A 26,430-nucleotide genomic window follows, 5' to 3' on the forward strand; every position below is an offset into this window, starting at 1 on the left:
GTCGCGTCTTTGTAGCGCAGATGTCCGCAGTTCTTCGCAGATCTGCACAATCCCAGCGATCCCATTGGTGCAGAAGCAGAACTGCGGAAATCTGCGCTACACGAAGGCGACCATTGGTTCAAAAGTGCAGATCTGTGGAAGTGTGCGCTACAAGAACGCGACCAATGTACACAACTAGCATTTTTTTTTTATTGTATTGTTGTGTTCATCGGTGATTTACTTACACCTGTGTTTAAGAGAAACGTTGATGGCTATGAGCACCAAGAAAGCTATGATTTAAAAAAGCGTTGCTCTTCATAGCATTATAAACACAATTATTACATAATAAGACGCTGCCGGCTGTATCGCACTATTCCGCTGCATTTGTGGTGTTTTAATTAAACCAGGTTCATGTCCCTCACCAAAATTGAGCGAACAGCCGGCCTCTTCGCCAAGCCACTGTGCTTTTCAAACAGGCACATTGACGGACGCCTAACTCGTGGGGTGATACAGCTGTAACATCCTGTCGATTGAATAGAAACAGAAACTTATCGATAGGAGGAAGTAATTGCAGCTCTATCGCTTGGTATTTCTGACGACACCATTACAGTGGTTTTCAGCTGTTTACTTGCAATCTGAGAAAATGGAGACACTGTACCACCAGACGAATAAGTAAGTAATATTGTGGTGGCGGTGGTAGTGACGACTAAACTACGACACGTACTGTAGTGGGAGTTTGTTGTGTAATTTTGTTACTGCAGCAAGTATATATATATATTTTTTTGTTATCACGACAGGGGATTTCCTTCTAAATCTCTTTTCTTAATATTGCTAAGTGAAACCCGACAGCAGATGCCATTAGCCGCTGTAACTAGTGCGAGATTCGAATCAATATGGCGTCCCGACTGCTCGAACTTCACCATTCCGTGTGCGATCATTTCATGGGTAAATGAAGGGATGAACTTGTTTTAAAAAGTGATAACAGATCGGAAGCGTTTACACCAAATAATTTAGTTAACATCCGGGCCTCCAAGCGTTAGAGACGCCTCATTCTCTGTTCAGTTGCCGGGTTGGTGATTTGCGCTCTCTGACTCGGCGATGACATAACCTTTGTGCATCACTGACACTGGAAAGTGTTGCCAACATAATCATAATTATCTCATTTAAATGTCTTTAAATAACATTTTGAAGTTAATCAGACTCTCCAAAACGTGGTGAAAACGCAAAATAATGATATTTGTAATTAATTATATTAGTTCTTGTATAAACCCCGAGAATGGAAAAAGAGCAGGTTGCACCATTGCATTGGTGACACAAGGCAACATACTGACTCTAAGATCAAAGATCAAAGTTTTCTTTTTTCCAAGACTGTTTGGCCCTTTAATTGTGACACAGGCCAGACTTCACTCCATCATGCTTACAGAGTGAAATGTTGCAATGATAATCCCAGCCGTCACTATTGGCAAATGAGAGTGGTGTCTCATCACTTCTTTAATACACACTGTGCTGTTCTTATCTACCTGGATGACCCTCTACTATTTCTTCTCTCTCTTCCTCTCTCCCACTCTTTCCCCGGGACAGACAGATCCAAGAGGTGCAGTCCAAAATGCGGAACCTGGAGACCTCCGAGCGCCAGTATGTTCACTGTGAGTTGGCCGCCACACACGCATCACCACACTGGATGTTTCCTCTGCTGTCTTCGTCCACATGAAACACACACACACCTTTTACCATGCTTTAGTAGTGGGTAAAGGAAATATACTTCACTTCATTTGGCATCCCGCTTCCTATTTTTCCTTTTGTTTTGTTTTTACAAGAAATGCAAGTTTCAAATTTTATTACAGCAGAGTACAGCTGCTGAAAACAACAAAAAAATATAAAAAAACGCTGCTATTTTTTCTCCATTGTCATTCTACATTTAAACTGCACAGTTTCTTTATTCGCAGTACTGTGATTAAACAGGATAAATATTTAATGCTGGAAAAGCATTACACCCTCCACATTTGAATAGGTCCTTCCTAGCGTGCAGGAAACTACCAACTACAGGGTCACGTCAATCCGAACTCAATACCAACCCAGTCTATTGTTCTTTGAATGGAAAAAAAGGTGTGAATCACAGTCAAGCAAGTCCAATCAGTTTGACATTGTAGTTTGATAATTGCGCTTGAATGCAAAATGAGCTGCTGATACAGACTGACGTGATGTAGGAAGTGTTAACGGATGCTCTAACAAATGTACTTGATGGTATTTTTTTTTTCTATTTTTCATCTCTGGGAACCAGCAGCTTTTGTTGAAGTCTAGACTGTAGACGACAGACTAGTCATAAGTTCTGTATGCCCTGAGAAAGCAGGCTACTGTGATGTCAGAGGGGTTTCTTTGGCAGGGGTGTGTTCTACGGGTGCTGTCCAGCTCTTTCCTCTCTCCGCTCCCCTCACTCTTAATTGTTCTCCCTGGTGGGCGTTGTACTGAGCCAAGCTGGTGCCGGCACAGGAAGCCGGGGAGGAGAGGGAGAGCAGACAAGCAAGATAAAGACGCTGCTCTGATATCAAATGTCAAGAAGAAGGTTTGCCCAGAAACGGGTCACACTTAGACCACTGGGTTTGTCCCCGTGGAAACTGTGACCGGTCTCTCCACATCTCTTGATTGTGGCCCAGAATGAAGTGGCCTCTTGGATAAAAGAGATCAAATAATCAATGTGGCTTAATGTGAGACAGGAAAATAAAAATTAGCCTGTGTCAGATTCACTTCAGGGAGGGGACACGATATGGGACATTATGGGAAAATTTGTTCAGAACACATGTAACGTCAGGCAGTAAGAGAGCTGGAATGAGGTGAGAGAATGACCCCCAGCTCCCTCACCTCTACAGTGCATGCTGCTGATCAAAACAAGCCAATCTGGCATCCCTCTCTGGCCTGATCTTAGGCCGGCTTACTTAGTGTATAACTCATTGCCCTCTCTGACCGGCTCTAACTACAGTGGTGGAGAATGATCTGCAGGCACAGATTGACCAGATCTTCAGTCAGCTGGAGCGCCTGGAGATCCTGGCCGGCAAGGAGCCACCGAACAGACGGCAGAACGCCAAGCTGTAAGTCCCCCGATGCATCACGATGTACTAAGACACTGCACACGCTGCAATGCGGCACAGAAACAGGACTGGCAAATTCATATATCAAACTGCATTGAGATGACTTCAGTTGCACAGATCTTCTGAAGTACAACGGGATTTACACACGTTACATGCATATAGCGTATCCACATTTGTCCATCTATAGCAGTTGACCTCTATCTATCATTTTCTCTGTTTCCCTGTCTGTCTTATCTACCTATCCATCTCTGCCTAGTTTCTGTTCAGTGTGTACAGTGAGAGAGTGACATGAAGGAGGTGAGGGGGCAGGGCAGGGCAGGGCAGGGCAGGGCAGGGCAGGGTGGGGGGGGGTTAGCCTGCAGCAACACAATCCTGTGCAAACATTCTTCTGAAATCCGTGTCATTACCGGACATTTCTTCAATATTGAGCGAGAGGTTTCTTTACCGCTTCAAACATGCTGTCCAAACATACCAAGGAATTTATTTATTCATTTTGTTGCACTGGACAGGATGCTCAGGAGAAGGAGGAGGGGGAAAAACCCAAACCAACAGAAATCGATCGCTCCACATGATCAAACTGAAAAGAAAACCATATTCAGTGCCTTTTGCTGAAGCACCAGCTGTGCAACCACACTAGCACAGGTTTTTACATGTCTGCCCTTATAAAATGTATATGAACTTGACCTAGTAAGTTCCACACTCCAGGACTTGGGAGAACTGCCTCAGTACACTGCTTTAATGCCTTGTCTGTGCCCCCTCTCCCCCCCAGGAGGGTAGACCAGCTGAAGTACGATGTCCAGCATCTGCAAACAGCCCTGCGAAACTCCCAGCACCGCCGCTACAACCGAGAGGCCGAGGAGAGAGAGCGGGAGGAGCTCATGTCACGCACCTTCACCACCAATGTCAGTCTGCCACTCGCTACCCACTGCCCACAGTTCATTCCACCGGCACACACTCAATCGGTGTCACCAAAGCCAGTGACCCAGTCATCTAGTTCACCCCTTCTGTACTGGAACACTGAGCACAGATCGCGGGATGTTCCCGAATGGGCCTAGCTGTGTTAGTGGTAGTTTCTGAGGAGTCCAGATAGGAATCTGTGCAACAGCCTCAGTACAATCAATGCAACATTTTGCAGCAAAAAAATAGTGTTGAACAGTAGAAGGGTAATTCAGTAAGATTGATGAGCTGCGCCCTTTGAAAGGAACTACGTGTTGACACTTTCCTTGGGTGGAATGTCACTGGAGAATTGGTGAACCAGACAGGCAGAAGTGTCCTCTGACTAGTTCCCTTTGGCCGGCATGAAGCCCTACAGTCAAAGCATCGCACACAGGCAGGCAGGGGGGCTGCAGTGTTTACCGAGGCAAGCTTCTCTCTGGAAAGTGTGTTGGGAAGCTGATCTGCTGCTTACTCTGTCCTCCTCCCACACTTCTCCCCTGTTGCAGGATGCGGACACCTCCATCCCCATTGACGAGACGCTGCAGTTCAATTCGTCCCTGCACAGCGCACACCGGGGCATGGACGATCTCCTGGGCAGTGGCAGCAACATCCTGCATGGCTTGCGGGACCAGAGGAGCACACTCAAGGTAGGACACAGAGCCAGGGCTGCCCCCTTCACCACGGTACAGCGCAGGGCAGTGGATATAGACTGAGTGTAGAACACTAGACCGATGAACCTACATTCCCTGTGGTGTTAAAGCCGGAGGGCCACAGCAGGGCGAGTGTTAACTGGGTGGGGGGGAGCTGACTGCATGTTTCCAGGGAGAGCCTCATCCTGAGCCAGCCTTAGGCTCCTGTTATCTGGGTGTGTTCTGAGGGAGGGACGAGGTGCCACTCCAGACCGTGTCTCTGCTGAGAAACAGTGAGAAGGAAAGAAAGTGAGAGAGATGCACCTCCCAGCTGCTCTGGCCAGAGATGGGCCTAGTTTGAGATGGTAGTCAAGGTGCACACAAAGTAATGCACACACACCTCACACAGCCTGGGTTAGGAAGGTGTGCAGTTTCATTACCAAGACCAACAACTTTAGTTTAAATTTACATTTAAATCATCCCAGGTCTGTCGTTAAACACCATAGCAGTGCTTTCATGTCATCACAAAATATTATACCTTGAAGCCACATCTGAACAGAACCGGTCTGAGCAAGTGCATTGTGGGAAGGACATGAGGGAGGGGATTTATGTCCGCCACATTTCTAACCCAAGTTGGGCCCCCCAGGGTTCCCAGCCCAGTGAGCTTCCTGTCCATGTTCCCACAGGGCACCCACAAGAAGATGCTGGATGTGGCAAACATGCTGGGGTTGTCCAACACTGTGATGAGGCTCATCGAGAAAAGGGCTTTCCAGGATAAGTTCATCATGATGGGCGGTATGCTGGTCACGTGTGTGGTCATGGTCCTGGTGGTGAAATACCTCAGCTGAGACCTGCTCCCGTGGGCCTCCGGTTTCCAGCGCTCAATTTCTCAGTGATTTCACACAATGCCACATCACATCAACCACACAAAATCAACACAAGTTTACCCCTCCAGGGACCTGAGATCTGTGCCCCCTCCACCCCTCTTCCTTTCGTTCCAGTTCTTCTGAGCCGTTTTCCTTCAGTACCCGCCTCCCGGAGCAGCTGGTAAACGAACCCCTCCAGTTAAGTTTGCTGGTGTTGTAGTCAAGCAGGGGAGACCCGTGACAAACTCCAGTAACACACTTCACCCAGGCTTACCTCTCCTAGGACAGGATGGAGGGGTTTGTATTTTTATGGGGGTCAGAAGAAGGGGAACATGGGAGCACACATGGCCCCAAAATATTGCCCCGTCTTAAGCAGGTACCCTGGTTTGACTCCCCTCAGTGCTTCACTCTCGTTAAGATTTAAAGACCAATCGTGGCAGCTGACAGTTCACTGACTTCTGGACAATAGAGCAGAGAAAACTGTGGACAATCTTCATTGTGGAAGAGTGACTGAAGGTGAACTGTGGACATTTGAAGTATCTGACCGAGCAGTGGATCCTGTCAGCCCACTTTCCTTTCCTTTCCTCCTCTGTTCTCTGCCTGCTGTAATTAATTGTAGAGCTGTAATTTCTCACTTTGTAGCATTTAGGTGGTTCCTGGTATTAGTTTCTATCTCATTAGATGTGGTTGTCTGTTTTTGGAGGGATTTACAGTTGTCTGCAGAGCTCCTGTGCCTTTGTGAGCTTGTGATTTAAGATGGCCTCTCAAAGCTGGTGGGGCTGGGCTGTACAGGGTAAGTAAAGGTGTTGAAAGCCCATTGGTGAAACAAGTTGATCCACACCCAGAGTATTGCTTAGATTGATTGGGATTATTAATATTGTAATAGCACATTAATGACATGACGTTACCCTAAATATTTTAGCAAGACATATTTTAGAGAAGAGCAGGATGACTAGCAATATAAAATCAGTCCTGCCTGCTCTCACTAACAAGATTTCCTGAGCAGTGTCTACATGGAACCGCAGTGAAATCCTGAACACACGGTAAGATATAGATTAATAAAATACAGTATACATAGTAAGTTAATAAGTAAATAATGTGCATTATTGATTTAACTTGTTATCTTCGACACGGAAAACTGCATTTAGTGGATGCTGAACTATTGTCATGTTAGGTGTGCTAAGTGAAAGAGTCGAGGTCTATATATCAGTACTCTGCCACTGTGAGGAGTTCTGGGTTTGATTGTTTTTGGTATTTCCCATAATTCTGTAACATGCAGAAAGAAAAACAGAATTCGTCCTGCCCTTCCATCTGTTCGTCTGCATGCGTGCCCCCCGTGGCTCCAGGGGAAATGGAAAGCCACTGGCTGTAGAAAATAGTGTAGAAGAAATCAGGGGTGGACGGGGGGGAAGGGTGGACTGAGCCTGCCTTCCAGTTACTGTGCTGCTTGCATTAGTTCCTTCACTCCTTCCAGAATATTTGGTGGGTTCCCCAACCCCCCGCCTAGAATAAAGACATTGATACTGTATGTGGAAATGTTAAACAATTTGAGCCTTCCCTTCCACAGTCCCCCAGGCACATAGCAGGGAACTGGACCATCGACCAAACTCTTGTGTTAGAAAGGGTGGGGCTCCAGTGAGAGGTCTAACAATAAAATGCATTCAGAGATGGCTTGTGCTGGTTACCTTCTTTATGAAACAGCGGTATACACAGATTCTTCACACTGTACCCAGTCTCTCAGGCCTCTTTAAGTGCAGGAAATGAAGTGGATTTGTGTGCATGAATGTCAGTTAAAGGCCTTTTTGTTTTTTCCTCCTAAAAGCAAGCAAGGAAAAAAACAAATGTCTGAATGTTACTGTTGTCCAGGATGTTTTGTGCTGGGCCGAACCCCCAGGCAGGCCAGCTGTGCCCCCCAACCCACCAGCACTGGCCTCTGAACTGCAGATCAGACCAACAGCACGCGGAGCTGCTGGGGGGCATATCTGTCACCCCGCCTCGCCCTTTCCGCAGTGCCCCACCGCGTTCTGAAGGTCCTCCGCTCCGCTCCGCTCCGGGCTCTTTCTGTCAGAGCCGCTGGTCCCACCTCTCCCAAGATTAAAGCTGTGTAGAGCCAAGTCCTCACATGACAGGAATGTACCTGTATGTGGGGAACCTGGAGCCATTAATTAAAGCCCAGACAGCTCCCAGCAGCCGCCAGGACCAGGGGCCCCGCACTCTCCACTGTTATTCCAACCCAAAAAGGGCATGAATTGTAAGGCAGAATTCAGAGCATGGCAAAGCATACCTCACTCACCCCCCCCCCCAAAGTCCTGGAGAGCTTCAAATGCTAACAAACATAACAGACAAAAATAATAGTTTTATATTTTATTATAAAGTTTTTTTTCTTCTTTACAGTAATGAAACTGCTGATCTTTACGTGACAAAAGTTAAAACCGAAAGGTTACTGGCTGCCATTGCTGTTAGGATTTTCTTTCTGTACAGAATATATACACATGGAGCGGTTTATACACTGGGACCTGGGGGCCTTCAGCAGGTCCACCTATAAATGGGTCATAAGCACTGGAGCCGATCAACAGCTCATCACACAGACAGGCACAACCTCCAGCCCCCCGTCCTCTCCGAGCTCTGGGGCTTCAGCTGGCACGTCCCAGTGCTGAGCATTGCTCCGGACATTCCCCAATTCGATGTAGATGTGAAGCAGATATACAGAACAAAGTGAGGTTTAACCAGCTGTCCTTTGAGCTCCCAGGATTAGCAGCTCAACCCTTCCTGAGCACGTACTTCACTGCTGCCCCCTGGTGGTTTAAGCAACACTGCATCGTCTTCACACAATGCTTATGATCAGCTTCTTCAGCTGGTACAGGCCCTTACAACTCTGGGACTTTTTAAATGTATTTTATATATATTCCCTTTTAGATTTTATAGCAACTGCTTGCAACACATAGGACTAATAAAACACACCCACATCTCTTTTCTGTTTAATGATATCAATAAATAGTAAAAGATATATTTGCAAACAATACAGCAGCATATTTAAAACATTTCCTGATGCTTGGCTGGGTTCAGGATCTCATTCTGGCATCACAATCTAACTAAACCCTGCTTCAGTCATTTATCCCCCTGAACATTGATTAAATTCAATACTATTGGACTTGCATCCCAATTTAAATGGACCCCTCTAAATCCGCACTAACAATGTGACACCATGAAATCACCATGCATGGACATGTACCCTCTTTTGTGTTGAGAAGGAAAGAACAGGTCTGAACACTACAGGCAAGAGGACTAAAGTCAAAATGTTGAGGCCCACTTGTTCTTTTCTTGTCCTTCGGCTCCTACCAAGCCTGTGGGTGAGGGACACTGCACTGTGGGAGGATTGCTTGGCTTTCCATCTACAGGTGTGGTAAAGAAGGCACATGGCTTTGGAAACTAACAACTAAGAGCAGAGGAGTAAAACAGACCTGCAGATCTCACTGCACTTTATTTCCCAACGCACCGAATAAAATAAACAAAAATCACCATAGTTCACTGTTTACTGGATACACCTCATTTGCAAAAATGGTCAACTTTCAATTTTTTACAATACAGAAACAAAAAAAAAAAATACACGGGTTTTGATAAAATATACATGCGCAGTTCATTTCTTTCATTTGCTTGTTGTGAGTTAAGGTTTTTTTTTTTTTTTAATATTTCATTTAACAGGAACTACAAACCCTAAAACTTTACAGGGTAGTTAACAGCAACCCTATTTACACTGAGATAGATTACAGAGAGGGAAACTAATGTTACCCCGTACTCCTCCCCCCTCCCCCCCCACACACACACACACACGGTGGTTTTGAAGAAAACAAAATTATTGCAGTATACTACAATCATATCATTGTTACACGCTACAAAAGCAGCAGTTTTATGTAGAGTTCAGTGCAATTCTTTAAAATGTTGAACAATGACTGAGAGCTTGACCATTGATGCAACAGGTTGGTACGTCTGTTAGACGATATAAAATGTACCAGGGGAAAAACTATGCTTGATATCGGTTTTACATATGTTTAGAATTCGGTTGCTATATAAATCTTCTTATCCTTCAGACCTCCTATTGGAAATAAATAAATGCTTTAATTTTTTTTTTAAATGCTCTATATTTTTATTGAGCTGATAAAGTACTGTAATATGAGAACACAATCTGGGAAAAATAAATATTTGTTCAGGAAATTAAATCTGATTTTCTCTCATTTGCAATTAACTGTATACCTGTGTCTGGTCCGTTACTTCCTTAAGCCTTACCTGTTGATGAACACAGCTTTCACATCGCCTGCCTGACCTCTCCAGCACACCTTCCAACTCTGCTCTACCCTGGCATGAAACTGGAGGGAGGCCCCCCCACCACACACACACATGCACACTCATGGGGGGTCTGCTGTGTGCAAGACAATCTCATTCTTTCATAAGTTATTTAAAAAAATAATCATAATAATTCTAGAAATTACAAAACTGTTAATTCACGGTTGAAGTCCTGAATAATGTACGGACGCCTAAAAACAATTGCCTTTAAAAAAAAAAAAAATCAGTTGAAGCAGAAAACCGACAAATGAATCCGAAATGAATCCGCAGTGACGGCAGAGTGACAGATTTAGCTGCACAAAATCGGGAGAAGTCAGTAACACCCAAAATGAATCCAATTTACAGCAAGCAAACATTTTCACAAAGTTGGTTCGAGTCAAGAAAGCTTTCTTGCTGATTTGCTAGTTTCAGAGTCAGAGCAACTCTTCGGAAGAAGTCACTTCATATTACATGACTGCAGGTCCAGCTTATGGCTTCAGCCATTTTTATCTCTTTGGCTGTGGGAAACAAATACAACAAAATAAGATCAAAAATAAAAAATACTCCAGTGGTTTTCCTGGCTTCCCATGCAATGCGTTGCCGAGTGCCCAAGCCCCCGCCCCCGCCCCCGCCTCCTGCCAGTAGAGCCATCACGACTCCCCCCCACCCAGACCCTCTGGTTCAGGCCCTGCCCAGAGAGACCAGGGGCTCAGCACGCAGGATATTGAGTGCTGAAGTTCAGGTGCCCCTTAAACATCTCTGCCATTCTCTCCAGCACCCTGATCTGGAACTCCCCGACTCGTGCCGTCTCAGGGCGCCGCTGGTGATCTCCACCTCCACGCAAGGATAGGAATCTCCACTCAAGCTGAAATCAAGTTTGGTCCCCCCACCTCCCTCCCCAGGTCCCTCAGCTCTGTATCCTCCACGTGCGACTCAGCGCTCGACTTTCAGTGCAGTGTGTTTGACAGAGCAGCGGTAGGTTGTCTGTGGAGCTCCGATCAGCTGGTGCATCAGAGTGTGAGGAGAATGCAGGGAGGAGGGCGAGGGGGCTGGCAAGAGGAAGGGGAATCCGGTAGGTAGGTGGTCATGGCTTCAGTGTCTCTTCAGACAGCCCTGCAGCCAGCAAGCCTCAGGAGCCATGATTGGGGGGGTGCTGGAGATCTTGCCCAGAGAAGATGGGGTGTAGGAGGGGGTGCAGGTGCAGGGCGGCGGCGGCGGCGGCAGCACTAGGTCGGGGGGCAAACAGCGTGGGATACAGGGCAGCGTGGTGCATGTGGTGTAGGGCCAGTGGGGTCGGGTGGATGGCGGATGCAGGAATGATGTGGATGGGGTGGCTGGAGAGGAAGGCAGCGTGGTGCGCAGGGATGAGTGAGTGGCCCAGTGGGGACAGGGAGATGGGCGTCAGGTGGTGCTGGGGGATGTGGTGCACCTGTGTCAGCTGCTGTGGGTGGTGGTGGTGGTGTGGGTGTGGGTGGATGCCAATGGCAGCAGCGGTGGCGGCGGCGTGGTGCTGCAGGATGGCGTGCTGCACTGTGGTGATGGAGGTGGCCGTGCCTTGCGCTGCTGATGGCTGCTGGATGTGGATGGGCTGCAGGGCAGCGGGGGGTGGCGCCGGGGCCATGTTCACTGCCGCCGCAGCAGCAGCTGCCGCCGCCGCCGCCGCCGAGGGGAAGGTCTTGACTTGTTTGGCCAGGAGCTGCTGCTGGATGTGCTGCTGGGCTGCCTGCTGCAGTTTGCTATACTTCTCCATCTCCTCGGGGGTGAAGGTGATGGGCTGGCTTTCTAGAGGGGCTAGGGACGAGTCCTCTTCAGCCTCCATGTACAGATCCTCCTCTTCCAGACTTGGAGGAGGGTACCCAGGGTAGGGGTGTGGCGGTTGCTGGTGCTGCTGCTGATGCTGTTGCTGCTGCTGCTGCTGATGCTGTTGCTGTGGTATCTCGGGCAGCAGGGGCTCCAGGCCAGCACTGGGGGGCTCCTGCCCAGGCTCTGCAGGGTACGCCTGCACTAGCATAGCGGGCTCCCGCTCAAACAGCCGACCCTCTGGCATGGGCTGTGTTTCAGGGGCCAAATGCCGTGCCTCTTCCTGGACGATTTTCGGAACTTCCTCCTCCAGCTGCTGGGGAGGTGGCGGTGGGGGAGGGGGTGGTGGAGGGAACTCTCGAATGGGTTCCACAAGGATCACCTCAGCCTCGGCCTCCACTGCCTCCCCTCTGGGTACCTTATCAGGTTCCTCAGGACGCCGCAGAGGCAACAGCACTGGTTTCTTGCCCACTGGAAACTTTCCAAACAGGGGCAACATAGCCTTGTTCCCCAGGGAGGGAGGCAGCTTTGGTCCAAAGTAGCCCTGCGGAGGGTCCTTCAGTTTGATCCCGGGCTTGGCACCCGGCACATTGTCTTCAGAACCCTTGCGGGACTGTACCTTCTCCAGTAGCTGCCGCGCAGTCAAGGAGTTCCTCTCCTCAGTGCTGCCGCCTCCCCCACTAGCACCAGGCCTTTGAGTGGAGGAGGAGCTGTTGCTGTGGCCACTGCTTCGAGGCTGGTCCTTCCTGGGGGCTGCGCGGGAGGAGGAGTGTGGGGACTGGGAGCGGTATATCCGGGAGCGGTTGAAGTCTCTGCGGCGGGCGGAGCTTTCTCTGCGCCGGCGCGAAGAGCCCTTGGCTGAACTGGAGGAGCGGCTGGCCGAGCTGCGGCTGCGGCTGTAGCTGCTGTGCTTCCAGCTGCGTGGGCTGCTGCTGCTGGAGCTGCGTGAACTGCTGCGCCGGTGCCTATGGTGCCGGTGGCTGTGGCTGCGGGAGCGGCTGGAGTCGTCCTCTGAGGAGGAGGAGGAGGAGTAATGCCGCCGTCGGGACCGCCGCCTGCTGCCCCCTCCCTCACGCCGCTCGTACTCAGAGTCCGAGGACAGCTTGGAGTGGCGCCGCGGCCCCTCACTGTAGTCACTGTAACTGTCCGAGTAGCTGCGGCCGCGACGTCCGCTGTACCGGCTGCTCCCTGCCGAGGAGCGCTCTGAGCTGCTGGAATAGGACTGGCTTCGTGACGACGGTCCCCTCCGTGTCCCCCTCCTGCTCCCTCTCCTGCTCCTCCGGTCTCCTCTGCGTGACGAGCGGCTCCTCGACCTCTCAGAGTCCTCGCTGTAGTGCCGGCGCTGCTGCCGGGAGGGCGAGGTATGGTGGCGGGAGCGCTGTGAGGAGGAACCCCCATCTTCACTCTCATCTTCACTGCTCGCATGCCGACTGCCCCGGCCCCCGCCACTGCTGGACCGTTTCCGCATAGAGGAAGTGGAGCTGGTTGGAGCCGGAGCCGGAGTTGGAACCGGAGCCGGGGTACTGGGCTCTGGTTTGTGTCGCTTGGTGCCGTTGTGCTCTTCTAAGGAGTTTGCCGGCTCTGAGGTTTTGCCCACGCTACTCTCCTCAGCACCTGGCCTTGGGGTTTCCTCTTTCAGGGGCCGTTTCCTCTTCCCACTCTCCACTTTGTCTTCACTCCCTGAAGCCTGTTGTGGTGCAGAGCTCTCCTTCCCTCCGCCTTCCCCCTCTTCTTCCGAAGCTCTGCTCTTACTCTTCTTCCGCTTGCGTTTCTTCTTCTTTTTGGACTTTTCTCCAGCCGCGTCCGCTTCCATCTCTGCCTCGCCAGTCCCTTTTTCCTTCTCCTTGCGCTTTGACCGCTTGCCTGACTTTTTGTGCTTCTTCTTCTTTTTCTTCTTCTTCCCACTGTTGTTCTGCTGCTTTTGCCCTTCCTCTGTTCCATCTTCCTTCTTAGAGGAGTTGTCTTTTTTATCACCAGAAGGGGCAGTCACTTTGCCACTCGTGCCTGCTACTGGCTCTTGGCTGCCCACTTCTGTGCTCTCCCCCCCCGGCTTCCCTGGCTTCCCAGCCCCACAACTGGCTTCAGTGTTTCGTGGGGGCCTCCCCCCACGGCTCCCCTTGTTCCGTGAGAGCTTGAAGTCGAAATAGAGGGGGTTGCAGCTGTAGGAGAGGGAGGGCTGTGCACGGGTGAACTCCAGCAGTTCTGAAGGCCACTGCAAAGTGGTGCTCTCGTCTTTACTGAGAACTGGGAAAAAAGGGCCAGTGGGGAGCCGGGGGCCCACATGGGGTTCAGTTGCCTCTTGGCTGCAGTCTGGCATTCCCTTTGTGGACGGAGTGCTCACCCGAGGGGAACCCCCGGCTCCCTCCTCTACTTTCAGCCTGGGTGTGCTGGAGCCTGGCTCTGTTGATGCTCTCTGTTGTTTCTCAGGCTCCTTCTCCTGCTTGCCCTCCCGGGCCTTGGTCTGCTTCTCAGAGGAGCTTGAGGCTGCTGCCTGCTCCTCCTCTTCCTCTCTGCAGCCGCTCTGATCGGAAGCCTTCATGAAGAGCAGGAACTGGAAGTTGGGTTTGACCCTGCAGTGAGCCGGGGGAACGTAGTGGTAGTATTGGGGCTCCTGATTGGATGAGGCTTCATCTCTTTTCATCATCATCTTTAGCTTGGACAGAGTGGAGGCCAATGCTCCGCCCTCATCCTGCTGCTGTTGCTGCGCCGGCTCCTCGTCAGGAACCCTACCTGGGCTATCACTGCTGGGAGCCTTGGGAGTCCCAGAGGACTCGTCCACGGCCTTTTCCTCCTCTCTGGCGATCTCCTCAGAGGAGACCTCCTCACCCTGCTCTGCAAACACTGCGGCCGCCGTCTCCAGCTTCACAGGGGCTTTCTTGGCGAAGGAGAAGGAGACGCTCACTTTGGGCATCATGGCTGTGGAGGCAGTGGAGGAGGAAGAGGAGGAGGAGGAGGAGGAGGAGGAGGAGGGGCTGTTTCTGGCTGGAGGAAGGGTGGCCGCAGTCACCTGCTTTGGTGATGCTACGCAGGCAATCTGGCCATAACTGAAGGCTCCCTTGTCCTCTCCGTGTGGCCCCTCGCAGGCCCCCTCTTGGAGAGAAGCCCCCTCAGGGATTGGGGTGCCATCCTCACTGTTTTCCCCATCCACTGCAACGGTCGTGGCTTTGAACATCGGCCCACTGCCTGGGGCGCTGCAAGACAGGAGAGGCAAACATCAGGTCACACTGTACAGCAACAACAGCCCAACATCAGACCACACCAAGGCAGAGACAGCAAGGCACACAGAGAGAGAGTGACCCAACGTGGTGATGGTGTTGGCTTTGTGGCTAGCTGGGGGTATGCTGATACACTCTGTGTTTAATATGGTAGAAGACCAGGCCAACGTGCACTTATATTGAGATCCCACCCCCTCCCCTGAAAAGGGTGATGTTTCCTACCAGTCCTGCTGCTTCCTCTGCTCTGCCAGCTCGAGCAGCCTCCGGAGAGCCTTCTCCTGCTTCTTCTCATCCCGGCGAGAGCGCGAAGACACGTTCCGCGCAAACTCCCTCTGCTTCAGCTCCTTCAGCCTCTGTGCCGCCAGACAGGGAACCAGGAAGGGAGGACAGGGTTGAGGAGGAGAAGAGGGAGAAGACGACAGGGAGAGAGAGAGAGATGGTCAGTGACCACACTCTTTTCTAGGACACACACACACACACACTCACAAAAACACACACAAGTCTCAGTCAATGCTTTCCACCACGAGGGTTAATGTGCTGTCAGTGACTGTACAGCTCTAAATAGCCTTAACATTGATTTCACGTAAAAGATTATTACAGATACTCCCAATGTCATTTTGAAAAATTTTGTTTAAAAATAACTGGATTTGTGTCCAATTCTTCTGACGAGGGGAATGTTTGGCATTTATGGTAGTTTGACCTCTTCAAGGAGGCTTTGATCTTCAGTTTCTGCTGTCATGTATTATACACCGCGCAGAAACCAAAACGAAACCAAAAACACCCTAGCAGTGGGAATACACCGACTGGCTGTCCCATATCTACTGTTAGACACAGCAGCGATAAATGGCAGAAACTGAATACAAAGAAAAATAAAAACCAAATAAAATCACATCAGAACACAGTTAAAGCCACTGCTAGATTAGGTACGTGGTGTGAGCCAGGCACACATTTGCATTAGAAACTGCAGACGAGCTTCTCGGGCCTATTACATGGGAACGCGCTTTTTGGAGAACAAAAAGAAAACTATACAAATATTGATTAAATAATGGACCAGATTAATTTGCAGCTCTTGACCCATCCCCTCCCCTGCTTAAAAGCCACAGCACTGTAACCATGACACTATCACATCGAAGTCAGGGAGCCTCTTACCTTCACCCCAGAGCCACTGAGGAAACTCCAGAGTATGCCCAGCTCTTTCTTTGCTTTAGTGATTTCAGAAAACAGGGTTATTGTGCTAGGTTTGGTTGTTGTTGATGTTGGCGTATTTTTTTTTTTCTTGTTTTTTTTGTTTTGTTGCATTTAACAAGCAGCGGATTACAAAGGTTACAAAGCCACAGCTCAAGTCTAATGCACCTCTTTGCTAAAGTGCGATGGTCAAAGGCAAAGGGGCTGAAATGAAAGAGTTAGGAGCGTGAGCAGGGAGGGGAGCGGTGTCCGGGGGACAGGGAGGTTGTAAGGGGGAGGTGATGGAGGGTGACCCTAGAGTGAGGATTATAGAGGAGCAAGAGATTAGCCAATGCCATCGGGGGAAAAAACAACCTAAAATAACATCAAAAGTTGAAGAAAATAGAAAAATAAGGACCGGAAAAATAACAAAAAATAAATAAAAAATAAATAACAAAATTAAATTAAAAAGCACAGCGAAGTTGCAAGGAGCCACAACAATGTCCCAGCAGCAGTCGATCAGTGAGCCACAAGGCAGAGTTATTTAGTTCGAAATGCCACTGAGGGCCATTTGAATATGTAAATGCACATTTGGTTTTGGATGCGTCGAAAGACAGCTGTGTATACAGAAGACATTTATTTGTTTTGTTTTGTCTTAATCTTAATTACTTGAGCATTTGAAGAAACAGGCTAGTACATGGTCGACTTGCATCCTGGACTTTCTAACCCTCTGCAAAACTGGACATTGCCTTGAAAGGGCAAAGTAGCATCAGACAATAGTTAGTGATGGAAAAACAACAAAACAAAACAGAAACAAATTATGAAATAGACACTTATTCACCAGATGGAGGGGGCAGGGGTGGAGTGGGGTGGTGGTGGTATGGGAAGGAAGAGCCAGACACGAATAATACAGCTACACAAGCTAGTAGAAAAAAAAAAAAAAAAAAAAAAAACTCACGCAGGTGGTCTGGACGCCCACATTTTTAGAAGGGTTTGCTGGCAATACATCAGCTGAAAAATGTTAAACATTGCAGAACAAAAATGAAAACAAAATGAAGGGAAAAAAGAAAAATACAACAGAAAAAAAAAGAGAAAAATAAAAATTAAGCATTACAAAGGCAAGCAGTCTCTACAGATCGACACCCAGCGTGGAGCCGAGTGGGTGGGGAGCCATGGGAAGAGGGGGCGGAGAGGGGGAGGGAGGGGTTTACAGGGAGAAACACGACAAGCCATCTTCCCAATTGGTTCTTTGATTGCCACACCCCCACAGCAGAGGTCATGGTGCGCATTGATTGGTCGATGTGTTCCTCATGTTTGACCACACGTGCCATGGTCTTCAATAGCCACGGTTTATAAGCATTTTCTCCCTTCAAAGGCCCCACACATTTCTCCCACACTGTACACCAAATCAAACATTGGAACCAACCATAACAGATTTGCCGCTCTCCTCCTTGGTATACACTCACCTAAAGGATTATTAGGAACACCATAATAATACTGTGTTTGACCCCCTGTCGCCTTCAGAACTGCCTTAATTCTACGTGGCATTGATTCAACAAGGTGCTGAAAGCATTCTTTAGAAATGTTGGCCCATATTGATAGGATAGCATCTTGCAGTTGATGGAGATTTGTGGGATGCACATCCAGGGCACGAAGCTCCCGTTCCACTACATCCCAAAGATGCTCTATTGGGTTGAGATCTGGTGACTGTGGGGGCTAGTTTAAGTTTAGTACAGTGAACTCATTGTCATGTTCAAGAAACCAATTTGAAATGATTCGACCTTTGTGACATGGTGCATTATCCTGCTGAAAGTAGCCATCAGAGGATGGGTACATGGTGGTCATAAAGGGATGGACATGGTCAAAAACAATGCTCAGGTAGGCCGTGGCATTTAAACGATGCCCAATTGGCACTAAGGGGCCTAAAGTGTGCCAAGAAAACATCCCCCACACCATTACACCACCACCACCAGCCTGCACAGTGGTAACAAGGCATGATGGATCCATGTTCTCATTCTGTTTACACCAAATTCTGACTCTACCATCTGAATGTCTCAACAGAAATCGAGACTCATCAGACCAGGCAACATTTTTCCAGTCTTCAACTGTCCAATTTTGGTGAGCTTGTGCAAATTGTAGCCTCTTTTTCCTATTTGTAGTGGAGATGAGTGGTACCCGGTGGGGTCTTCTGCTGTTGTAGCCCATCCGCCTCAAGGTTATACGTGTTGTGGCTTCACAAATGCTTTGCTGCATACCTCGGTTGTAACGAGTTATTTCAGTCAAAGTTGCTCTTCTGTCAGCTTGAATCAGTCGGCCCATTCTCCTCTGACCTCTAGCATCAACAAGGCATTTTCGCCCACAGGACTGCCGCATACTGGATGTTTTTCCCTTTTCACACCATTCTTTGTAAACCCTAGAAATGGTTGTGCGTGAAAATCCCAGTAACTGAGCAGATTGTGAAATACTCAGACCGGCCCATCTGGCACCAACAACCATGCCACGCTCAAAATTGCTTAAATCACCTTTCTTTCCCATTCAGACATTCAGTTTGGAGTTTAGGAGATTGTCTTGACCAGGACCACACCCCTAAATGCATTGAAGCAACTGCCATGTGATTGGTTGGTTAGATAATTGCATTAATGAGAAGTTGAACAGGTGTTCCTAATAATCCTTTAAGTGAGTGTATAGCCATTACTATTTAATTTTGGAGATTAAGCAGGATTTGCAGAGTGGCCCTAAAAGGACATGGGGCAAAACAGACCTCTTACAAAGCTGACAATTGTTCATTAAATCAATGAGTGAGCTGATCACACTCCACACTATGACAGGCAGTGGACTTTCATATTGTGGCTGACAGTGGCTCTAGGAACCTGAGGTAGCCCTTCCACAGCAGGTTCTTGAGAGCTCCAATAAATAAATAAATGTTCTCACAAGCACTTAATCAACTTCCTACTCCAATTTTCACACTACTCTCACTGGCCAGTGGGGGGGGGGGGGGGGGCTGCAGGGGCACTGTGGCACAATGGGGCTTTTCTACTCTAATCCCTAGGTACATATTAGAACCTGTACGGCTGGGACATTGCACTTAAAAAGTTAAGGAATTACAAATAATAAATATAATAACAATTATAACAGGAAAGTGAATTGTACATTATGGTGCACTTCAAACTTCAAAGTGCTTGTGTGCATAAGGGTTTTAAACCAAGAAAAGGAAACCTCTAAAAAAAACACACTAATTTAAGTTTGTGAAGAAACTGCTTGGACAGGAAATTCCCCTTTTGTTATAGCCCCAGGCTTACAGTGTTGAGGTGAATTTAATTATTCAACAACATGGGAGTTCTCTCTCCCTCACTCTCCTTCCTGAAGTGCTAGAACGCCACACCTCTCAGAGTGTACAGCTTTCCTGATTAATATAAATCAGGACATTAGCACCCCTCAGGGGAGTTGTGTGTTAAGTAAAAGAATGATCTGTTATACAGCTTAGCCTGTGTTATTATTTTATGTGCTGATTAAAGCAACAGCCAGAGTGTCCCCTGAAGAGACACGTCAAGGTTGGACACCCCGTTTCTCCATTTATCACCACAGGCATTCTCAGCGCTGGGCTCTCACAATGCGAACAATCAGAACCCTCTAATGACTGATCAAAGAATAAAATTAAGAAACGGGAAAAAACAAACTAAACCACACACTCACTCAACACAAGAACAGCTCCTAGAACAAAACTAGACCAACCAACCCAAGAACAAATACATAACAGAAGTTTAATATTTGTATTTAGGTTCAAGTTAATCTGCCTTTTAATATATTGTTTTGTTGTTATTGTTAACATTTCTACATAGTTAATGGAAGCTGCCTAACCCTCAAATGATTTACCCTCAGTAGGCTTAATGGAATAAAAGCAGCCTGTAAAATCTGAATTTACGGACTTTAGAATTGCCTCGATCTGTTTTTCACACTTTTTCTACTAAGAATCAGATGCCTTGACAAATTTTCCACTTCAAGATAAAAGAAAATTGTCAGCAGAATGCTTTAAATTGAGTGTGAAATGTGCTTCTGTGCCGTCAATCACACCAAATAGGTGAACAAAGACCCTAAATCTGGAAGCATAGATCCATTGCAGACCTTTGGGCAAGTTACTCTGGTGCTTGTCTCGCGTGCGGTTTTGTTTAACCAAGTGGCAGGCGGTTCGAGAGAATCCCTGTGAAATTTGACAGTGTGTTTTTTCAATTAGGTGATTTAACAAAATCATGGAGGACTGTGGGAAATGCTTCCTGACAGTATCTTGATTTATGCAACGAAACGGCACCCAGAGAGGGACAGCCTGTCCAGCACTGAAATTAGCTGCCACAACTGAAACGCATGTGGTCTGCTCGTATTAAACTCAAGGAGGCTTTACCCCTCCGGTTACGAGGAAACTCTTGAAATTCAAGTAACTTGAGCATTTGTAACCATTCTTGTGTTCAAAAATGGGAATTAGACAACAAAACCGATCTGGCAGATTATGCCCTCCACACCACGGGAGCCACAAGGCAGGCATTTACTTTTGGTTCCTGTCTGAAACATACACAGAATACTGACCACCTGTTTCACTGCAGAGAAAGCAAACTTGATCCAGGCAGTGCGCAATGTGTTTGTGTACTGTTTGTTGTACTATCAGAGGGCAGAACAGAACACGTGAGCTCTGTGTCCTGGGTTCATACATTTCAAGGCAGGCCTGAAGGTTCCAGGTCCCACTGATAAATATTTGGTCTTTAAGAAATACCAGTATTTAGTGAAGACCATTCCTGTGTACAAAATTAATAGAAATGAACATTTGCATTCCCTTCAACAACATTCAGTTATTCTTCCAGGAAAACATATCTTTCCATTTTATGAGAGCAAATACAATTATAACATCAAAGACTAAAGGACAACATGAAGAAAGACTCGGTTCAGACCTGAGCGATTTATCTGGGTTTATCTACTTGTAAAAAGAAACTACAAACAAGTCAGATTTTAAATTATTTCTTTCCCCATATGTGTTCATCTCAGTTTATTGCAAAATGAGCAGTTTAATTCATAATTCTGCCGTCTTGTGCTCTCTGAGGAGAAAAATCATACTTATCCAAAGGGATACATTTCAGTTATAACTGGGAGAAGCTTCACCTTGCACTCATCTCACTTCACAGTTTCTCAATTGCACACATTTAAGTATTTGCTTCTATGTGTGTTTACTGCCTCCCTTCCCCACAGGCAATTTTCTGACTGTTGTGTGTGAATCAGATGTCACATATGCTATTCATTAGAATGACAACTGATTTAAAACCTCAATTTTACATTAGCAAATGACAGTAATACACTGAATGGGAATGCACTGAAGTTCTCATAAGGAGACGAGAGGTGGCTCAGAAACTACAGGCTGACAAGATTACGCAGTATGCGTGCTAAGTGCTATCACAAGCCACTTTGTGCCAATCAACTGAGAGGAGCATTCAGCCCCTGATGAGGTAGATATCCAATGAAAATTTAACAAAATGATCTGTACTATCCAACCCCCTATTCATTCTGCATTCACACCTTCTTAAAACTAGGCAAAGTTCATTGCACAGATATTTCATGAAGATAAAGACACCAACAGACACTGAACTGAGACCCAGAACCCACAGGCTGCTTGTAGACGATACCCGTTCCAGTGCGTCAAGCGCAGCCCTGGACTGCCAAATCACAGCACAGCGATCCTGCACGCTGGGGGCTCCTACCTGCTTATGAGCGTGGTCGTAGGAGTTGATGTGATTGTCAAACTCCTGGTGTTTCTGGTACTGCTTGTCGCAAAGCTCGCAGTAGAAGTTGGCTCTCAGGTCCTCCAGCGCCTTGGCTATGGCCTTCTCTTTCTCTGCATAATCCTGGAACACCGCGAGAGAGTGAAGGTGAGCCCGGCACAAGTTAACGGAGATTTTCAAAGCAACATTTCACAAGGTCATCTTTTTCTCAGTGTATCAAGTCTAATAAAAAAAAAAAAAAAAGGGGCGCACATCCTACATAGGTGGATACACGCAGACAGATTGGCATTCGTTTAGAACTGCAGTTGACACCGGGAGTGATTTGAGGGAGTGGATGAACACTGCAATGTAGAAGTCAGTAATTGTGAAGGAAGCAGTGTGATGCTCAGTGCTGCCCTGTCCCTGCTGCCACTACAGGGCAAGCAGCAAGCAGCTAGGAGCTGGGCTTCCCCATTGGACAAGAGTATTGCAACCCTCGGCCTAAGGGCACCCTGTGTTTTATATTCCCACTGAGCTCTTGGTTTCTTAACTGGTCCCCTGCATGTACTCAACTATGCCTTTGTATGCTTATGGCTCAATTCATAAAGGTCTGGTTAATTATTAATTCAATTATGGGGTCAATTTATTAAAACAGAGATCAGTGGGGAACGAACAGCCCAAAAAACAAACAAAACAAAAAACTCCTCCTACTACAGGTTAAGGAGGGGCAGTGTCTATTAAAGTGCAAAAGAGATTCTCTCACTGTTTTGAAACCTTTTAATGCAGTGACTAAGATTTGTGCTTTAATTACCCGACTGAAATATTATAATCCATTTTAACAGCACTGCCTGGATCTCGGCTCAGCAGTTCCCTTACAATAGTGGACTACCAATCAGCTGGGAGACCCCAGACCTCCGCTCTCAATGCCGGTAACACAGCCTGGCGTATGAGGAACAGACACCTACCTTTGAGTGATCACTCCACAGATAACACCACTGCATAACAACCACATTCACGAGAAGCCATTATAAAAAAGCAGAACCGGGGTAAAAAGAGATTAAAACCCACCTCTGTGACCCCTTCCTCCAACACACCCTCCGGTTAATACCATAATAGACTAACAATCGCAAACAATTGTATAGTTACATAGTGCAATACTAAGTAGAATGGTGTAAACCACCAGGAAAGGAAGTAGGCAGATTGAGAATGAATACTGAAAATGATTCCCAGATTCATACACATCTGTTTTTTTTTTTTTTTTTTCACCCTATGGAGGTGAAAACCCTGTAACAGCTCGGTGGGTTTTTAAGATGGCTTTGCATTTTTTCAGCTTTATGTAGGAAGGAATTATCTTCCTTCCAAGTGACCCGGTTACATTAAGATTAAAACAATCAATTAAATGGATAAAGCACCAGAATAGCAGTGTTTCGCAGCCCTAATCCAGTGGAGCTGATCTCACTGGCACTCCTGCCATCGCCGCCCATCTGCACAATCACATCACATTCTACATCGCTAAGTCATTTAAAGCTCAATAGACTCCCAGAAATAAGCCTGGCACTACTACATGATACAAGTGATCAAATGTAAGATGTGCATTAAGCACAGACACACAGAGAGCAGCTCCTGTGAAACTGAAGATACAGGAGCCCAGACCACAGGGGTGGGGAGTCTGAAACGATCAAACACTTTTGCAGATGGCATTTACACCGTCAGTGTTTAGTATAAGAACAGAACCACAACAATAATACAAATACTATTACTACTATTCTAGTAACATCAAGGATATAGCTATAGCTCAGCACTTTTTTAAACAGAACTTGTGCAGGTAGGTATTCTAAATGACAATGTCTCCATCGAGCATAAGAATTCTAAAATGTAATGAATAAAAACAAATGGAAAATATCTATTACCACTTTCTGTTTTCCATGCCTCCAATATCGGCCCCCAAAACACTCATTCAAAACTAGTGAAATGCCCATTTACCAGCCCTGTAGATCCAAACACCACATAGTAGCACACAATGTGGAGGGAGGACCCCACTAGTGAGTATTCTCACTCAATGACAGACTGTACCGCAAGGTGCGCAGATGGCACAGTAACAGTCAAAGCACGTTGAGAGATACAAAGCTGCACCGCCTCTACCGATATGGAGAGGAGACAAAAAAAGATGGTGGGGGGGGGCACACTCCCTACCCACCTCCCTCTGCCTCTGTGTGCTCTCCCTTCAGAAGACAGAGCGAAAGAACTGCTGCTGCAGGTGTTCCCCAAGACCTTACAGTAACCATGCACAGTCAGTCCTCATGATTTCCTCTACGGATCACAAACGGTTCCTCCCAAAGTATTGCAATGAAAAGCCCGTCGAGTTAGATTAAAGGACGTCTTTGGTCTCTAGCTCCCATTCTGTTCTAATCTCCATTTCTCTCTCGTGCGTTCCAACTCCTGCATAGGAACCTCTAGGCATTAGGTAGATCACAGATCACTAATCACAGTAAGTCTTGCTCTTGGGTCTTAGCAGCCCAGCCGAGCTAGTGAGTCAGTGCACTGGGAAATCAAAGACAGCATCACAACAAGGTAAGGACTGATTGACACACTGCCTGAATGATCGACACACTACATGACTGACTGCACCCACACAAACTCTGTGCTGGAAGAGATTCTTGGATCGATCAGCTCCTAGCAACCATGCAAGTAAGATGGCCAAACTGCCTCCTCTGACTTCTAACTTTCTTGTGCTCTGGTATGCCAATACCACACCTGCAAATAAAACCCCAGCAGGGCCAAGGTTGAGCAAGCACTCAATCCTTTGGCTCTCCCCAGGGTCTACCCAGGAACTGCAAGCACATGTCTAAAGCAACTAAAGCAAGAGAGCACTGCTCTGAGCAGAGTAATCATCCTCTTAGAGGCAGGGAAGACCATCCCCCATCAAGACAAGTCCTTTGACTGGTTTTTGCTCTTGACCCGAGTCCACGTTTCAACTAAGGCTGGCAGTGTAGAAGAATACAGCACTCATGTCACCCCAGGGCAGAAGATCAAGGGTGAGCGAATGTCAGGAGGAACTCCGATGAGAAAAAGCCATTCAGCTCACCTAGGCCAGGAGATAAGGACATCTTCGTGGTCTTAAAGAAGCACTCTGATTCTTTTTCATGTAGTAGATTTCTGGAGTTTTCTTGTGTTTCCACTTCCCTGACCTGTCCTTTTTGTGCAACGGCACTGAAGGAAACTATTGGCTCAGGGGGCGTCCAGCTCAGCTCTGGGCTGTCATGCTCCCTTGTGTATTTAGAGACAGATAGACTGATTATCCAGCCCACATCCATCTCACAGCTCAGAGGGCACATCAGAATTGGATGATCTTAACAAACTGAGATATTACAAACACTATGATTACAGATAAACACTTGAGTATATCAGCAGGAAGTACCACCAGCACACCTTGGGGACTCTTCTAAAGACTCGGACTGAGAGCTTTAAAAGGCTGTAGCACCAAGGGTTTATTCAATCACTCAGATCACAGGACTGGTGGTGCCATCAGTCTAAAGGGCTTCCACCTCCGGGTCTCTCTAGCTTCCCTCTGGCCCGGCTCTTCTCCCTTTGCCTTTATCCGACCATCATGCTCTCCCTTTGTCCATCTCCTGTCTTCCTCCCTCCCCCCATCACTCTCTATCCCTACCAGTTTCTCTCATTATAGCCTATCTTACAATTGACTTTGCATAAAATAATTTCAGGACTTTTTTTTTTTTTTTTTTAGTACTAATGTTCTTCCATTCATTGCATAAGTGGCTAATTCGCTTTGTTACATTCTTCTACATCTGGCTGTCCTGATTAAAATCAATGAATAGGCTAAGCCCTCTGTCCCAACACCTAAAACACACTCAAACATGACTTGAAAATAAGTGCCTCTCAGAATTAATGTTGTCTACTAGCAGACAGGATGTTATTCAAAACCAGGTTTCCTAAATAAATAACACATTAATGGATGTGTAGGCAGGCAGAGCTGATTTTTGCCAGCTAAGATACTCCAAGTGGTCTGATTAATGAGGGGGGACAGGCATCCAAATTCCTTTAGCTTATTAGTATTCTGCACTATATTGTTTTCTCCCCACTTAATTACATTTCCAAATGAACAGTATTGACAAAATAACAGCCCAACACTTCTGAACACTAGTGTAGAAAACAGTTTTCATTGATACTCATGTTCTCATGAAACTCCATTCAAACTGACCTTTGACTAAACAAAGCTGTATACTTTTTTTTATTTTTTACTACTCCACTTAGTATTGCACCAAGTAATGTCAAGTGTGTGGGAAGTTTGCAGTGTCCCTGTGGCCAGTGCCAGAGGGAGTGCTGTACCTTGTACTTCTGCCTCAGCTCCTCGGTGTCCTCCTTCTCCACCTCCAGTACACGCCTCTTCTCTGTGGCGTCTTCTGCATAGTCCAGCTGCCAACACAATACAACCATGTCAGAAGACACTGCACACCACACACAGGGTTTAGAATACAAACACTCACATTCACTACAGCCCTGCGGTTTCCCTACTAGTTGAGTTTTATTTAATTGTATTTAAATACAATTTTGTTAAGATCTCATTTAAAGCTCCATTTCAAGATACCTCAAATTGGAGCTTTAAATTAGATCTCAAATGCATGGGACAGGAAGTCAATTTTAGATATCTCCAATTGTTTAAATTTAAGATATCTTAA

The 26,430-nt window shown here is 47.1% G+C and overlaps 2 protein-coding genes across 6 annotated transcripts in view; one reads left to right on the plus strand and one right to left on the minus strand.

The window, feature by feature from the left end:
• Positions 1-248: 248 nt before the first annotated feature.
• On the plus strand, positions 249-7,164 carry gosr2 (golgi SNAP receptor complex member 2). Its single transcript, XM_066698643.1, has 6 exons — positions 249-651; positions 1,561-1,625; positions 2,957-3,065; positions 3,835-3,967; positions 4,508-4,648; positions 5,317-7,164. The coding sequence occupies exons 1-6, from the start codon at positions 623-625 to the stop codon at positions 5,476-5,478; spliced, it is 639 nt and encodes a 212-aa protein (XP_066554740.1). The 5' UTR covers positions 249-622; the 3' UTR covers positions 5,479-7,164.
• Positions 7,165-8,947: 1,783 nt separating this feature from the next.
• The window catches only part of gpatch8 (G patch domain containing 8), a 64,992-nt gene continuing 47,509 nt past the window's right edge, over positions 8,948-26,430 (minus strand). For all 5 annotated transcript variants that reach the window (XM_066698638.1, XM_066698639.1, XM_066698641.1 and 2 more), the window contains 4 exons: positions 26,081-26,167; positions 21,734-21,877; positions 15,054-15,184; positions 8,948-14,807 (listed from right to left, as the gene is read on the minus strand). In XM_066698638.1, coding sequence (XP_066554735.1) covers positions 10,946-14,807; positions 15,054-15,184; positions 21,734-21,877; positions 26,081-26,167 — 4,224 coding nt within the window. In that variant the 3' untranslated portion in view covers positions 8,948-10,945. The remainder of the gene's footprint in view (positions 14,808-15,053; positions 15,185-21,733; positions 21,878-26,080; positions 26,168-26,430) is intronic.

The sequence above is a fragment of the Amia ocellicauda genome, chromosome 3 (genome assembly GCF_036373705.1).
Source record: "Amia ocellicauda isolate fAmiCal2 chromosome 3, fAmiCal2.hap1, whole genome shotgun sequence".
NCBI lineage: Eukaryota > Metazoa > Chordata > Actinopteri > Amiiformes > Amiidae > Amia > Amia ocellicauda.

What these genes read in the sequence shown, in the direction of transcription:
- gosr2 (XM_066698643.1), top strand. Translation starts at nt 623, where the DNA reads ATGGAGACACTGTACCACCAGACGAATAA. An exon ending in CACGCACCTTCACCACCAAT is followed by an intron (nt 3,968 to 4,507) that starts GTCAGTCTGCCA and finishes CCCCTGTTGCAG; the next exon opens with GATGCGGACACCTCCATCCC. An exon ending in ACCAGAGGAGCACACTCAAG is followed by an intron (nt 4,649 to 5,316) that starts GTAGGACACAGA and finishes ATGTTCCCACAG; the next exon opens with GGCACCCACAAGAAGATGCT.